Source organism: Geotrypetes seraphini, chromosome 1 (genome assembly GCF_902459505.1).
Source record: "Geotrypetes seraphini chromosome 1, aGeoSer1.1, whole genome shotgun sequence".
NCBI lineage: Eukaryota > Metazoa > Chordata > Amphibia > Gymnophiona > Dermophiidae > Geotrypetes > Geotrypetes seraphini.
Window position 1 is genome coordinate 500,483,854 of NC_047084.1, and position 14,925 is coordinate 500,498,778.

Consider the following 14,925-nt stretch of genomic DNA (forward strand, 5'->3'; position numbering starts at 1 on the left):
TTTATCCCACCTTCCGCAATTGGCTTTTGTAAAGATACTAAAGAATTCTAGGCATTTTACCCAGCCAAACAAATTTTGTAAGAATCCATTTAGTTTTTTTATAAAAGGACCCTTGAAAAAAAACTGATATCATTCTCATTTGATAACAAACCACAGGCAATATCATCATTTTAATAGTTTGGACTCTCCCCCAACAAGAAAGATGTAAAGGATTCCATTGCTCACACATTTCTGTTACTTTTTTTAATAAAAATTTTTCATTCTCTTTCATTGTGTCTTCCAGTGTATTTTTTATCCTAATACCTAAATATTTTAATCTATCTTCCTTCCATACGAATGAGAAAGAATCAAATAATCCTTTAGTACAATGCACATTTAAGTGACTTACTCCAATTTATTTTATAACCTGAAAATTTTCCAAATGTATCTATCAACTCTAGCAAGCATGGAATGGTAGTTTCTGGATTTCTCAAATAAAGCAGTATATCATCTGCATACGCTGAAACTTTATATTCCCAATCTGTACGGGGAATACCCTGTATCCCCTTTGCTTGTTGAATGGCTAATAACAAGGGTTCTAACACAATATCAAAAAGCAAAGGAGATAATAGACAGCCTTGTCTAACCCCCCTCTGCAAATTAAAACGCTCTGATAAATTATTATTAATATACAATCTTGCAGCAGGGGAGCTATACAACGTCTGAATCATTTGTATAAATCCCAAACCTATACCAAACCAATTTAATGCTTGATACATAAAAGTCCACTCAACCCGATCAAAGGCTTTTTCCGCGTCCAAAGATACAGAGAAAGCCGGATTTTTCATGTCGTTTGTTAAATTTAACATATGAAAAGCCAATCTGGTATTATTAGAGGAATGTCTCTTAGCAACAAATCCTGTTTGGTGCATATCAATAATAAAAGGGAGAGCCTTAGCTAAGCGTAAAGCCAATATCTTAGCCAAAAGTTTTCCATCAACATTTATTAACAAGATAGGCCTGTAGTTTGAAACCAAAGTGGGATCTTTGTTTGGCTTTGGCAAAACGATTGTTAATGATTCTGCCATAGTACCTGTAATGCAACCCTTAGTTAGTTGGTACTGATATAAATTTAATAAATGAAGTAATAGGGTATTTTGAAATGATTTATAAAACTCTACTGTGAAACCATCACCACCTGGAGTGGATCCAACTCTAAGAGATTTCAACGCTGTTTCTAATTCTTTAAGTGATATAGGCTCTTCCAACCTTTTTTTATATGTTCAGGAACCTTCGGTCCAATAATTAGATTCAAAAATTTTAAACCATCTGTTTTCCTGTCTTCATAAGGCTCAGAAGAATATAGGTCTTTATAAAAATTTAGAAATTGGCTTACAATATTTCCAATTTGAGAATGTGTAACTCCTTTATCATCCTTTATTGCAATAATCTTTGTCCTTCTGTTCTTTGAGATAATTTGCCAATAATCTTCCCGCCTTATTTGAGTTTCCATAATACAGAGTTTGTTAGGAAAACAAATCTTTCCTTACCAGTTTTGAAGATAATTCATTATATTTACCTTTTGCTTTTAATAGAGCCTGTAGAGTACCATGCTCCCATTTATCAATCAATTTAGATTCTAAATATTTAATTTCTTTTTCAAAATTAGAATATTGCTTTTTTTAAATTGTTTTCTAATATAAGCAGAATATGAAATAATATTACTTCTCATGGCAGCCTTAAAGGCATCCCATAAATTCTCCATGGAGATTTCATCTGATATATTAAAATGGAAAAATTTATTAATTTTTAATTGAAATTCTTCAAGGAATTTTGTATCCACAAGCAATGTATTATCAAATCTCCAAACAGATCGCACCTCCCCCTCTCCCTCAGAACACCAGTTCCCCTCGGGCAGTGGAGCCATCGGAGGTTGGTGAGCTCCTGTCCCGTGAGGCTTTAGACATCAGACTGGGGAGGCTGGATTTGGACTCCTGCTCTGGGAGTCCTGTTTTGGCTGAGGCTCATAACAGCATGAGGGACTGCAGCTTCCAGGAGAACAGCATACAGGAGGAGAGGTCAGCTATATTAAATCTTCCTATTCAATCTGAACAATCTAATATAATAGAGAAACCCCGAGAAATAACTCTTGAGGCAATATGGGATCTAGTGGCAGACCTGGCAAAATCAATTAAACCTCAAATTTCTCAAATTGAATTAAAATGAAACACCCATGAAACAGATATTAAAAGCTTACAAACTGAAATGCAGGACCTTAAAGACTCAAATGTTGCCACTAAACAACTTAATGAAACATTAATGAGAGATAATACAAATATGAGAAGAAAATTAGAAGCTCTGGATAATCTTTCTTGTAATAATAATCTCAGGTTAATTAATTTTCCTAGAGTGGCAACAATACCTCCGAGAGATATGATAAAAAGGTATATGATAGAAATATTGGACATATAAGAAGAATTGCTTCCACCACTTTCTCAGGTTTATTATCTCCCTACACGAAGGGTCCAAGGATGACACCAAGAACCACTACCATCGCCAGAGGTCCAACAGAATTTAAATGTTTCACTGATGTTGGAACAGTCGGATAAGGAAGTAGCAATGCCTGCAACTTTACTTCTTACTGTTGCCTTAGCACCAGACAAAAACTGGTTGCTGAGACTTTACTTCAAAAACAAGCTAAAAGAATTTTTGGGATTTAAAATACAAATATTTCCGGATCTGGTACGAGATACCCAGAAGCGTCAACATGAATTTCTGATTTTGAAGCCGGGAGTTATTGCTCTTGGAGCTTCCTTCTTTTTAAGACACCCATGTAAATGTGTGATATTATATCAAAAGCAAAAATATTTCTTCTTTGACCCTATACAGCTGACAACATTTCTGTCAGCTGCACACCTGAAAGCTGGGACAATGACAACATGAATGCTCATTGTTTAATTTAATTTGATCACTTCCTTCAGCTGACTATATCCCTGTTTTTCTTCTTCTTTATATTTCAATGATTCTTTTTGGCTCACTGCTTTACATCTTGGATCCATGAATTGAGGACTTGAGGAGACTATGAATATTTTTGCTGTGATAGTGATTAATGTTACAGTACTTTGGAATTTTATTTTTCCTTATTGCTTCTCCTTTCTGTACAAGTGTATACTTGATATGTTTTTGAAAATTGATAAATAAATAAATAAATCTCCAAACAGATCTGCTTTACTCTTGTTCATCTAATTGAAGTTCAATTCATATACCAGCATGATCAGATAAAATAATTGGATCTATGGATGCTTTAATCACCTGCTGAACTATTTGAGTTGAGACAAAAATATAATTGATTCTTGAAAAGGACTTATGAACATGTGAACAAAAGGATTATTAAAATGAAGTATTCCCGATTATTAAAATGAAGTATTCGCCAAATATCTTTCAAATCACATGAATGTACCAAATTGTCTAACCCTAATGATTTTATACCTTTACTCGGCTTTTTATCCATTAATGTTTCCAGCTACAACTATTTTAGAAGCAGTCAGTGGGAGTATCAATTGCTGTAATGTTTTTAAAAATTCATTTTGATTCGAATTAGGGGCATACACATTGAACAATGCCAGGGTATTATTTCCCATACTCATATCCACATGTATCCATCTACCCAGGGGATCTGAACCTATTAATTTAAAATTAGCTGTACATTTCTTATTTATAAGAATAGCTACCCCTGCTTTTTTCACTATTGCTGGGGTGAAAAAACATTGTTTCACCCAGCCCCCTTCCAGTTTTTTTGACTCTACCGCAGACAGATGAGTCTCTTGTATATAGTAGATATCAGCATTCTGCTGTTATGGATAAACTCCAAGATTCAAATTGGCAGATTTTAAATCGTATGGAAGCATTGGATTATTGCAGGTATACGGACTTTAGATGATGTTATTTCAAATGGTAAACTGCTTGATTTTTCACAGTTGCAACATAAATATGGTCTTAATAAATCACAAAGTTTTAAATGGTTGCAACTGAAGCAGGCTATTCAGGAGGGGTTCCCTGAATGAAAAAATCTCAATAATCAGTATAGTCTGGAGTTCTTATGCTTTCAGACGGATTTTTTGGGACACCAAGCCACACAGTGGTATAAATTGATATCTGGATTTATGAATAAAAAACCAAAGAATGGACTTAGAGACATTTGGAGCATTGAGATTAAGCATCAAATTTCTGCATCTCAATGGCCACAAATTTGGTCTTGGAGAATGAGATGTACAGTGTCCGCATCTATGAGACAAACTTGGTTCTTTTTGTTACATAGAGCATTTTAGACCCCAGTTCGATTACAATAGTTAGTTAGCTCTAAGTCTAGATCATTTAATATTTTATTGTCTCTGTATCATGGCCTTTTGGAAATCAATTTGGTCTCAAATAAATTGTTTATTAGAAAACCATCATGTAGCTTTATCATATGATACTATTCTGTTCGGTATGTCAATGAGAACAAAAAGTCAAATTTCATCAAGCAATAACAAACTTATATTGATTGTGACAGGAGTCGCCATGCAACATATCACCAGTAATTGGAAAAATTACAATAATCTTAGTTATACATTCTGGTGGAATTCGTTGTGCCACATTTACAAAATGGAAAGAATAATTGCTTTGCAGAAAGGGAATTATAATAATTTTAGAAAGATCTGGGGGCCATTGACAAATTATTGTAATGATTAGACATCATTTTCCACTGACAGTATATTTATCCATGGGGGGGGGGATGGTATAAAGTTCTATTTAAAGGTTAATCAATAAATAAGAATACAATATTTATATGATATTTTTGATTGAAATATTTGAGGGAAGGGTGGGGAGGGAATAAATTTATGTATTTACGATGACAATAGTAAGAAATTCAAGTGATGTGTAAAAGTTTTAAATGATGTAATATTGTGTACTTGTTGTAAGATGAAAAAATGAATAAAGAATTAAAAAAAAAAAAAAAATTATGCCCCTCCACTTCTTCCTAGGAGTATTAACATTATTTTGTGGTGTTTTGCCTAATTCCTGAATGACAAACAGAATAACCAGAGGGGTAGTCATGCTAGTTTGTAAGATAAAAAATGAAAGATGCCAGAGGAACTTTTCGGACAAACCCATCTCAGACCATGAACTTTGAGGACAAGAGTACATTTTTTATATACTTACCAGTAGATAACTTTGTTCTCACTGCTCCCCAGGGACAGAATGGGACTAACCACTCATGAGTTATTTAAATACTCTCTCTTCCTCATCAGCATTAGATTAAAACCTGTATCTAAACACCAATCATTAAGTATTCTAAACAGCCAAAAAGCCATTTAGATCCAAGCTATCACTTAAAATAAGTGTCATTGGTATGTTGGTTGCTTTAGATTATATGGTTCCCAGTATAATTTTATCCAAGGCCTGAAACAGATTATGGATCTATATGCAATCTTTTGAATTATATATCATGCTGTGAACACAGGCACCTAGCAGGTATGAAAGATCATGCAGAACTGTCTTACCCTAGGCAGAAGGTTTTCTCCCTGATAATTTGTACTATGTCCTGTGAAGCTCTAAGATTATATCAGAAGAAGGGGGAACGGATCAGCTTGTATCCTGAGATAGTTTAAATATATCACAATTTTTGGAGTCATCTAATGACCATATTGCTAAAAGAGCTACCCTGTTAGTCACCTTCAAAACTGAATTAGAGAAGCACGCTGTTCTTAAACTTTATTTTTAAAAGACAGACCTTGTTCTGCGGGCAAAATATAAATGTGTTCCTCGATGTCTCCAAGCAAACACAATATAGACGAAAACAGTTCCTACAGCTAAAGGCTCGCATCCTAGCTGTTTGAGCCTTATTTTTTTCTTAAATTTCCCTGCAAATGCTTGGTCACATATGAGAACAATAAATACATTTTTGTTGACCCATCTCAGTTGGAGATATTTTTGCAAGATAAATCTAAATTGGATAATTTACCCCAGACTAATACAGAGGTTTGAAGAGAGGAGATCTAAAAAAGTTGAATTTATATCCTGCCTGCAGATAAGGTATTATATATTTTCTTTGTATTATTTATAGGTGTTCCTCCACAGGGTTAATAACAGTAGTCCTAATAATGTGGACTAGAAATATAAGTTTGTGTATGGTATTATTGTTTCCTGGAATTGATTTGTAATTGCTTATTGTTTTTATTTGTTGTAATAAATGAATAATCTTATAAATAAAAAAATAAAAAAGAATTGTCTTACCCTGGTATAAGTGTTGGCGCCTCAGTGGCCAATGTCTGCAAACCCTGCTGAATTTGTAATAAAGCTTGCATCGCTCTAGGGTTTGACATAGCAGACAATGTGTCTGGGTTCTGCATCTAAACACAGGAAACAAATCATTAGTATAACTATATAACCTGCTAATCAATAACTAGTACATAGAACTGAAGTTAAAGGTTATAGGATTTAGTTCATGCTTTTAAACAGTTATAGCCACTTGCAAGCAGGATAGCTAAATTTAGACTTTTGACCAAAGACTTTGTCACAAACTTTTGCTAAAGAGGGAAAGGTCAAAGATCATGACCATTAGACAGCAGATGTACTTTAGAAGTAGCTTAAATGTTATAACTTCTGAGAGAATGTTATTTCCTTTTGTGGCAGGTCACATACTTATCATGCAGGCAATCTATGCTATTGCTAGGGCAGTAGAGTAATCGAGAGATTTTGAAGCATTTTAGAACTTAGGACCCTATATTCAAAGATGGCCATACTATTAATCTCATTAAGCTGTTTCATGTGTTTCTTTACTAGATCAAATTGAAGAGTGTACACATTGCTTAACATGTTTACTCTGAAATAGTTTTCCTGGAAATAACAAAATTTGTCTGCTTGTTTTTGAGAACACTGCATTTCTTGGCACTTTCAACAGAGAACTGCCAGCATATAAAGACTTTTTAAAGACAATAGAGAGGATGAGGAATTTAATGTAAAAGAACGAAAAAGCACTATGGTTTCATGAAGTAAAATGAGTCTGTAAAGTGTAATAATGGACAGTTAGAAACATGATGGCAGATAAAGACCAAATGGGCCATCCAGTCTGCCCATCCGAAGTAACCATTATCTCTTTCTCTCTCTGAGAGATCTCATGTGCCTATCCCAGGCCCTCTTGAATTCAGACACAGTCTCTGTCTCCACCACCTCTTCTGGGATGAGCCGCCAATGAGCCCCTCAGAGAAGGACTCATTCACGAAAGATCAGCAATCTCCACCCGGAGAGAAGCTACCGCTAGGCCCTTCTTCAGGCCATCCTGCAGGAACTCCAGGACCTGAGGGACTGAAGGAACATACAGGTCCACCTGTCCCAGTCCGCATAACATCTCCAAGCCTCTGCATAGGCAGCCACTGTAGATTTCTTTTTGCTGGGTCTTGTAGGTTCTCAGGGATGGCTACAAACTGGAGTTTCTCTGTCCTCTGATCGAGTATTTTCTGGATTCCCCAGCAGGCCACCCCAAGAAGGCAGTTTGGGTGCAGGCCACAGTCCGCAGATTACTCAATATTGTGGCCATAGAACCCATTACAGAGCGAGACACAGGCTCTGGAAGATACTCAAAATACTTCATTGTTCAGCCAGGGTCTGGATGGCCTGATGGCCAGTATGCAGGATTGCAAGCCGAAGTTGCTGCCTGTAAATAGATCCCGCACTTCCAGAGGTTTGGGGTGTCCTAATTTTTATCCCTTCAGGTGCTATTGTCCATACTCTGGGCCTTTCTGCGGGTCAGAAGTCCTCTTGATCTGCCAGACTGCACTTCGGCAGTTCTTGATATAGGCCATCCACGGGGAACTGTCCAGCGACTCCTGCCAAGAAGCAGTTCTGACGTCAAACTGTTGACTCCCCCTCCCCCCGGCGCATCGGGGGGCGGTTGTCGGCTTTTCTGGCGGACAGTGATGAGGTAAGAGGGGGAGCGATTTAATCCTCTGAGGTTTGAGGCTTCCTACAAAGTCCTTGTGAGTAGATGGAAATAACCCACTGGTCCCGGAATAAAGTGGGACTGTACAAGAAAGACCATTTTAAATGCACCTATGGTTGTGCATACAGGGAGGGAGAAGAGATTTCTTAGTGAGTTTTGGGTGGGTGTACTTTGAAGAGGGGTGAGAAAAACCTGGAGTCTTGCTGGCAATAGGGAGGAATGGAAAAAAAAAAATTAGTGTCCAGAGAAAGTTGAGGGCAGGCCAGGATTTTAAGCCTAAGTAGGGTTTCAAGCGCAGTTGGAGAATGAGAGTTCATGGTAGGAGGGATGTGGTCAAACTTGAGCAGGAATACCAAATATTCATAACTACTGTATCTTAAAGCCGAGGCAAATATAGGAGAATCAGGACAGGGGCAGGAAGGAGCCAGGTCTTTATGATGAGGGAATTTTACATTAAAAAAAGAATGTTCAAAATATTTGCACAGAATTAAAAATGTTTTAAACAGCTACTTTTTGGCCTTCAACAAAAATGTATACAAAACATTTATTTAGAATATTATTACTCACCTGCTGAAGGAAAATGGGGAGCTGTTGCCTCATTTGATCTTGGAGCTGAGGGTTTCCAGCAAATAGTGGATTATTTAGCATCATCTGTTGGTCAAAAATAATATTTTATTATTTATTTTTATTTCTAAATTTCAATTAGCACCCTAATTTAATACTCCTCTGTAAAATATACAGCTAATAAGTCAGCCCATGTTTTTATCAGCAGAATACAAATATAGTTGTCTATTACCTTCAAGCTTCATATTTTCTAGATACCACAAATTAGGAAGTAGGAAATACATTTCAATACACAGCAGTTTACTCCTCAATGCTCATGGCTTGTTTCTTAACACCATCAAGTCAGATATTTACAGTTTGATATGATTAATTCTAAGAGTGCTGATTTTTAATCTAATCAATAAATGCCAGTCCTTTGCCAAAAAGAGATTAGGTTCTTACCTTGATAATATCCTTTCCAGTAGATAGGGATGGTACGCTTAACCATCGGGTTGTCCACTTGTATTCACGAATATATTGCAGAAGATGTCAAATCACAGCTTTTCAACTCCTCCTCCTTCTCCATAGTCTCTGCTGCCCCCTTCAGTGTGTACCAAAGGCGATGAGAGCCCCATCATTGGGATGAATTGGTATATAAGACCAAGGATTGGATTCAAAAATTCCCTGAAAACAACATTCTGATTTGCTCAGATCAAGTTAAAACAATCAATGAGGAACTAGTAATGTATTTAACACATTAACAAGCCTTTGACAGGCCCAATGAATTCAATAAAATACAAGTCAGACAAAGAAATATAAACAGTCTAAACATTTATGAAGCTCAAACATTCCTCCCTTGTAATCCTATATACAGTCTCTTCCTAATCTAATAGGCTGACCGACAGTGAAATCTTAGCTATGGTGCTGACCATTAAGTTTGAGTCAGAAAGCGGGCGCATCAGATAAATTACTGGGCGGGGGGGGGGGATTTAGCATACCATCCCTATCTACTGGAAAAGATTATTTATTTAACAATTTATATACTGCATGAAATTATGCTGTTAACATATTAGTTACATACATATTATCCTAATCGCCCTTTGGTTGCATACAAAAGAAACAAACAGTGGACAGACATATTATCAATCTAAAGTTCAGCAATAAAACTGCAAAAGTTCAAGACCAAATATTAATTACTACTGTATCTTAAAGCCGAGGCAAATATAGCAGTACTTTCATAGGAAAGCATTAACAAAAAGCTGTGTTTTCAACATTTTCTTGAAGTTTATCTTTCCAGCACAAAATTGAAGAATACCAGGCAGAGCATTCCAGAGTTTAACACCAGCCACTGACATCATTGATGCTCCAATCCTAGCATGCATAACAGACATTCTACCCTCTAGGCTCAATTTCATTGTATTTTCAGATCTTAAATTTCTTCTAGGTTTATAAATTTCAAACAATTCTTGTAATACCCTTGGAGAAATATATCTGATGAATGTTTGCAATGATCTTAAAATGAACTCTTTGTTGAAAAGGCAGCCAATGCAATTGTTTTAGTATAGGAAATATATGTGAACTCCTAGGAATCCCTGTAATCAATCTTGCAGCCGAGTTGATCAACATTTGCAGTGCCTTCAATTTCCCTTTGGCAACTCCCAAATACAGTGAGTTATATAAGTCTACTCTACTCAGTATTAGAGCTTGGACTAAACTATGAAAATCAGATGCTGGTAGTAATGGATTCAGTCTATAAAAGTAACTGCAATTGCATATAACCCAACCGAATCGTTTTCAAAATTTGCTTTCCCATCGTCAGACAGCTATCCAAGTTCACTCCTAAAATGGTCATCTCCTTTTTAACTAGCAATTTCTCTCACATCACAACCTCATTTTCTATTTCAAAGTTCTCTCTTTGACTTTTTACCACCATTACCTCTGTTTTATTTATGTTTTTCAAATCATGTTCATTCATCCATCTCACAATCGTTTCCATATATCTTTGTAAATACGACTGTGCGTTGGAGACATCATTAATCAGGAAAAAGAATAGAATGTCATCTGCGTATATTCTGTACTGTACTCCCATCTCCTGAAACTTTCTCCCCAGAGAGGATAAATATATGTTGAACAAAATTGCAGAGAGCGCTGATTCCAGAGGGATCCCTCTTTTAACCCCAACTACTCTAGACATAGTTTCCTTACTCCTTACCCTCAGCGTTCTTTCCTTTAAATAGGATGAAACCATTGCAAGACTTTCCCTGCTACTCCCAACATTTTCAACTTTCCCAACAAAATATCCAAATTTACAGTTGAAAACAAAAACAAAAAACTGTGGATACAGATGTTCTGGAGATAATTTATTATACACTGACATATAAAAACATGAAAATTCAATTTAAAAAAATACAATGATTAAAAATACAGTTATAAAAATCCAACCGGTTCATGTTTTTATATGTCAATGTATAATAAATTATCTCCATAACATCTGTATCTACAGTTTGTACTTTTGAATTGAATTTTCATGTTTTTATATGACAGTGTATCCACAGTTTTTTGTTTTCATCGGTGGATTGTTTTCACTGTGGATTATTGGGTCTCCCCATTTTTCCAAATTTAGTGTCAAATGTCCCAGAAACATCGAGGGATACCAAAAGAAATTTGTTCCGTTTAATCAATTCCCTCCCTCAAGACCTCCAATACTGAGCAATAACAAATTGAAACTCATCTAAACAGTTTTTTGTAAGATAAATTCATTCAACTGATTCAACACTACTTTCTCAATTATCTTCCCCAAGAAAGGCACAACTGAAATAGGTGGAAAATTTTTTAAATCCTCAACATCTAATCCCTTTTTCTTTATCACCAGAGTTACTGTGGATTCCTTACACGCCATAGGTAATTCTCCTTCAATCAATGACTTATTAACGACTGAGGCAACAAACGAACTTAATGTAGAAGGTATCTGATGTAATATACTTGAGTTACAAGGATCCAAAACGGCATGAGTTGGAGAGGTATGAGCAATTATTTCACAAATCTCCTCTTTGTTTACAAGCTCAAAAGCTTGCCACTGTTCAATAGGTTCTGTGCCATCAAGCTCCACATATCTTTCACTTAAGGGCCCAATGAAGCAAATTTTCCGCAATTTATTCTGTAAATAGCTATCATATTTATTAGCATTTGGCTGTTCATCACTATTTGCAAGACACTTCCCCTGAATAACTCCTGAGACTTATTTTGCGCATTATTAATTTTATCCTGAAAATATCTACTACGTTCATTGTCACACAGCATCTTATATTCCATTAATCTAATGCTGAATCCATCTTTATCATCCAGATCTCTCGTTTTTCTCTATTTCCTCTCAGCCTTTCTAAACTCTCTTCTTACCTGTACCACCACTTCTGATCTCCATGGACAAGGTTTCCTAGGAGAACGATCAATAATTGCTACCTGTGGGGCTACTATATCAAGAGCAGATGTTAAAGAGGAATGCCATAATTCAAAGTTCTCATTCATAGGCCGATTTTCATCTACAGTCAAATTCTGTTTCAATATCAAGGTAAGAATGTACAGTAATCTTTTTTTCCAGTGCAATAGGTATGGTATGCTGAACCATAGGAACATACCTAGGCAGTCCCCAAATCCTAGGGTGTGATAGATGAGCCTGCTCATAGTACCGAGAACCCAAAAGTGGCATCCTCCTATGCTGCTATGTTCATCCTGTAGAATTTGGTGAAGGGATGAAGGGAGGACCATGCTGCTGATCTACAAATCTCCTTGGGTGAAACTGCAGCAAGCTCTGCATACCCAGGGTATTAAACATGCCAGGATTGCTTTAGAGGATGAGTCACTGGACCATTGCCGGATCCACAACATCCTACATGCCAAAAAAGTATGCCGAGAGCTTGCTGAGCCCTCAGAAGAGAACATACAAGGCGTCTGCAACATAATCCATGCCTGAAATCAAAAAGGGGGGAACTTGGAGCAGTAAAGTGTCTGGATCATGGTGAAGCTTAGAAAGATAAGATCTGGCCACAAAGGAAGTAGCCAAGGCCACTTTCAGCTCAGAGGCCACAGATTCAAAGCACAGTTTGTACACAAAATCAATCTTATAGTCCTGTGTCCCCTTCAGCACAACCCTTCTGTCACTAGGGAGAGAAGTATGCTTGGTGACCTGTGCCATCAGGGAATCAACATTTGGGGATGCAAAACTTTCAGGTAGAGCTTGGACATGGCTCAAGCAACTCTCAGAAGATTTTTCGGCACTTACCAGTGATCCATAGGCATCTTTGCTATGTCCAGATGATCAGGGAAGGATAAAGACTGCGGCTTCGTGCTACTCATAAGAGAGCATTCCGCTACTGCTGACCGCCCAACCTCCAATTTCCACTCCTGGATGGTTTTGGAAATTAGACCGACCAAAGCTGAGGATTTAAAGAATCTCCGCACAGTGGGGTCCACCCCCAAATCCAGAATCTCTCCTAGATCTGGCTCAAGGACACCCACAGAGGTAGTGCCAGCCTGTGTAAGCAATGGCATCATCAGATCATCTTGGACATCCGTGCCCTCAGCCGGCAAATCATTCACGGACAACCCGGGGAATCTGAACTTAAGATCAGTGTCCTGGAAAGGGGGAACCACTGTAGCCAGCAAGAATGGCAAAGGAGGCGCAGATGGCGCCTTTTTCTTGGCCAGATAAGCCTGGGAGAACATGCTAATAAATTCTGAAGGAAACCCTCATCTGGGTCAGCAACTGCCTCCTGAGAACTCCTTTGAAGGATTATTTTCTCCTTTGCTGTCGAATTGCGGCAGCGTTTCACTGGGGCCACAAGCGCACTGTCCCAGGGGGCCAATTTTGACTATCCTCAGCTAGAGTTAGCGGCAGGACCCCCTAAAGGGGTCAAGGGAACCAGGGCCGATGAAATCTTACCCCCTTCCTGCACCGCAGAACATGTGGAACAAGGCTGCTTGCTAGACAGCCATTGCAAACAGGGCATGAATCTGAAGTATCCTGCCCTGATGAGTCCGAGTCGTTTTCTTGCAAAAACAGAGAGGCAAAAAATCCCCTTTAAATTAAAATCGGGAAAATCCAAGATGGCCACTGTGTGTACAATTTTCAGAGAAAAACAATCCAGGAAAAGCACAGGAACCCCCAAACATGGTGATTTTAGTGGGGGTGGGGGGGGGGGTGGACTAGGGCTAACTCCCAAACTGCCCAAAACTCACTTTTGAAGACCCCCTCCAAATCTGCTGTGACAGGCTATCAGCTATGTACACTGTGCCATGCTGTACTGAAAGCTGCAGTAAGGGAAGCTGAAACAGCTTACAGGGAGATCTTCTGCCTTAACAAGCCTTGCAAACAGGATTGCTGGTCATCTGACTGCCCCTCTGGCCCGCTTCCAATGGCCGGAGTCCTCTGCCACTCACGGGAGCGACCTGGCGGAGGAAATCAATCAGTTCTTATCCTGGACACACCTCCACGGAGCCACGCAGCCTGAGCTCAAACCCATTAGCGGATGAACCTGGGGTGAGCCAGCTCCCAACGGAATAGTCCTTGAACCCCAATCTGCAGTGCAGGATGTCCAGGAGGTGAACTACAAGGCAGCCAACCTCCTGTAAACAGACTTTCTCCACAAAGTCTGCAATCTCCCGCAGCTATAGCTCTCCCTGCAGGGAACTTCTATAGCACAATGATGCAAAATCTGTAAAAATACTAAGAAGAAAAATTAAACACGAGCAGAAAAGACTAGCTCTTACAGTCTCGCTTGTAAGAAAACAACTGGAAACTTGAGGGCAGTCCTAAGATAAGAGGGGAGGGTCTGAAAAAATTATGTGAGGCTTTTGAAAAGCAGTCTCATGACATCGGATGCATAACCCACTTGTCCAGGAATAGAGCGGGATTGTACACAAGAATATAATTTTAGTATCTAATATAATAAAACCCTAAGCCGCACATGCACACTCCCACCTGCGTGCTCCCGTTTTCCGTGCGCTGTAGGGCACCGCAGGTAGAAATGCGCATGCGTGCGAATCTCTCTCTCTCTTTCTCTCTCCCCCCGAGGTGGATGTTGGCCCTGGCAGCTGTAGGCCGTGGCAGCTGTAGGCTGCAGTGGCTGTCGGCGGCTGCGAGAGCTCCGCAGAGGCAGGCGGTGACTAGAGAACAAAAGGAAGTAAGCCAGAGAAGCATAAGAGCTACCATACTGAGACAGAACAAATTGGGAGAGGGAGAGATGGCATTATAGAATTGGTGCCTTATGCTTGATATCAGCATACCTAAATTGTAGTGCCCGGTTATAGATTTCCCCCAGATAAAACGAGGCAGGAGGTGACTAGAGAACAAAAGGAAGTAAGCCAGAGAAGCATAAGAGCTACCATACTGAGACAGATCACAGGTCCCAAAGAGTAGAACAAAT

General features: G+C 38.4%; 1 protein-coding gene across 2 annotated transcripts in view; it reads right to left on the bottom strand.

The window, feature by feature from the left end:
• UBQLN1 (ubiquilin 1) overlaps positions 1 to 14,925 on the bottom strand; it is a 126,441-nt gene that overhangs the window by 18,985 nt on the left and 92,531 nt on the right. For both annotated transcript variants that reach the window (XM_033927563.1, XM_033927554.1), the window contains exons 8-9: positions 8,528 to 8,611; positions 6,256 to 6,371 (exon numbers count right to left, since the gene is read on the bottom strand). In XM_033927563.1, coding sequence (XP_033783454.1) covers positions 6,256 to 6,371; positions 8,528 to 8,611 — 200 coding nt within the window. The remainder of the gene's footprint in view (positions 1 to 6,255; positions 6,372 to 8,527; positions 8,612 to 14,925) is intronic.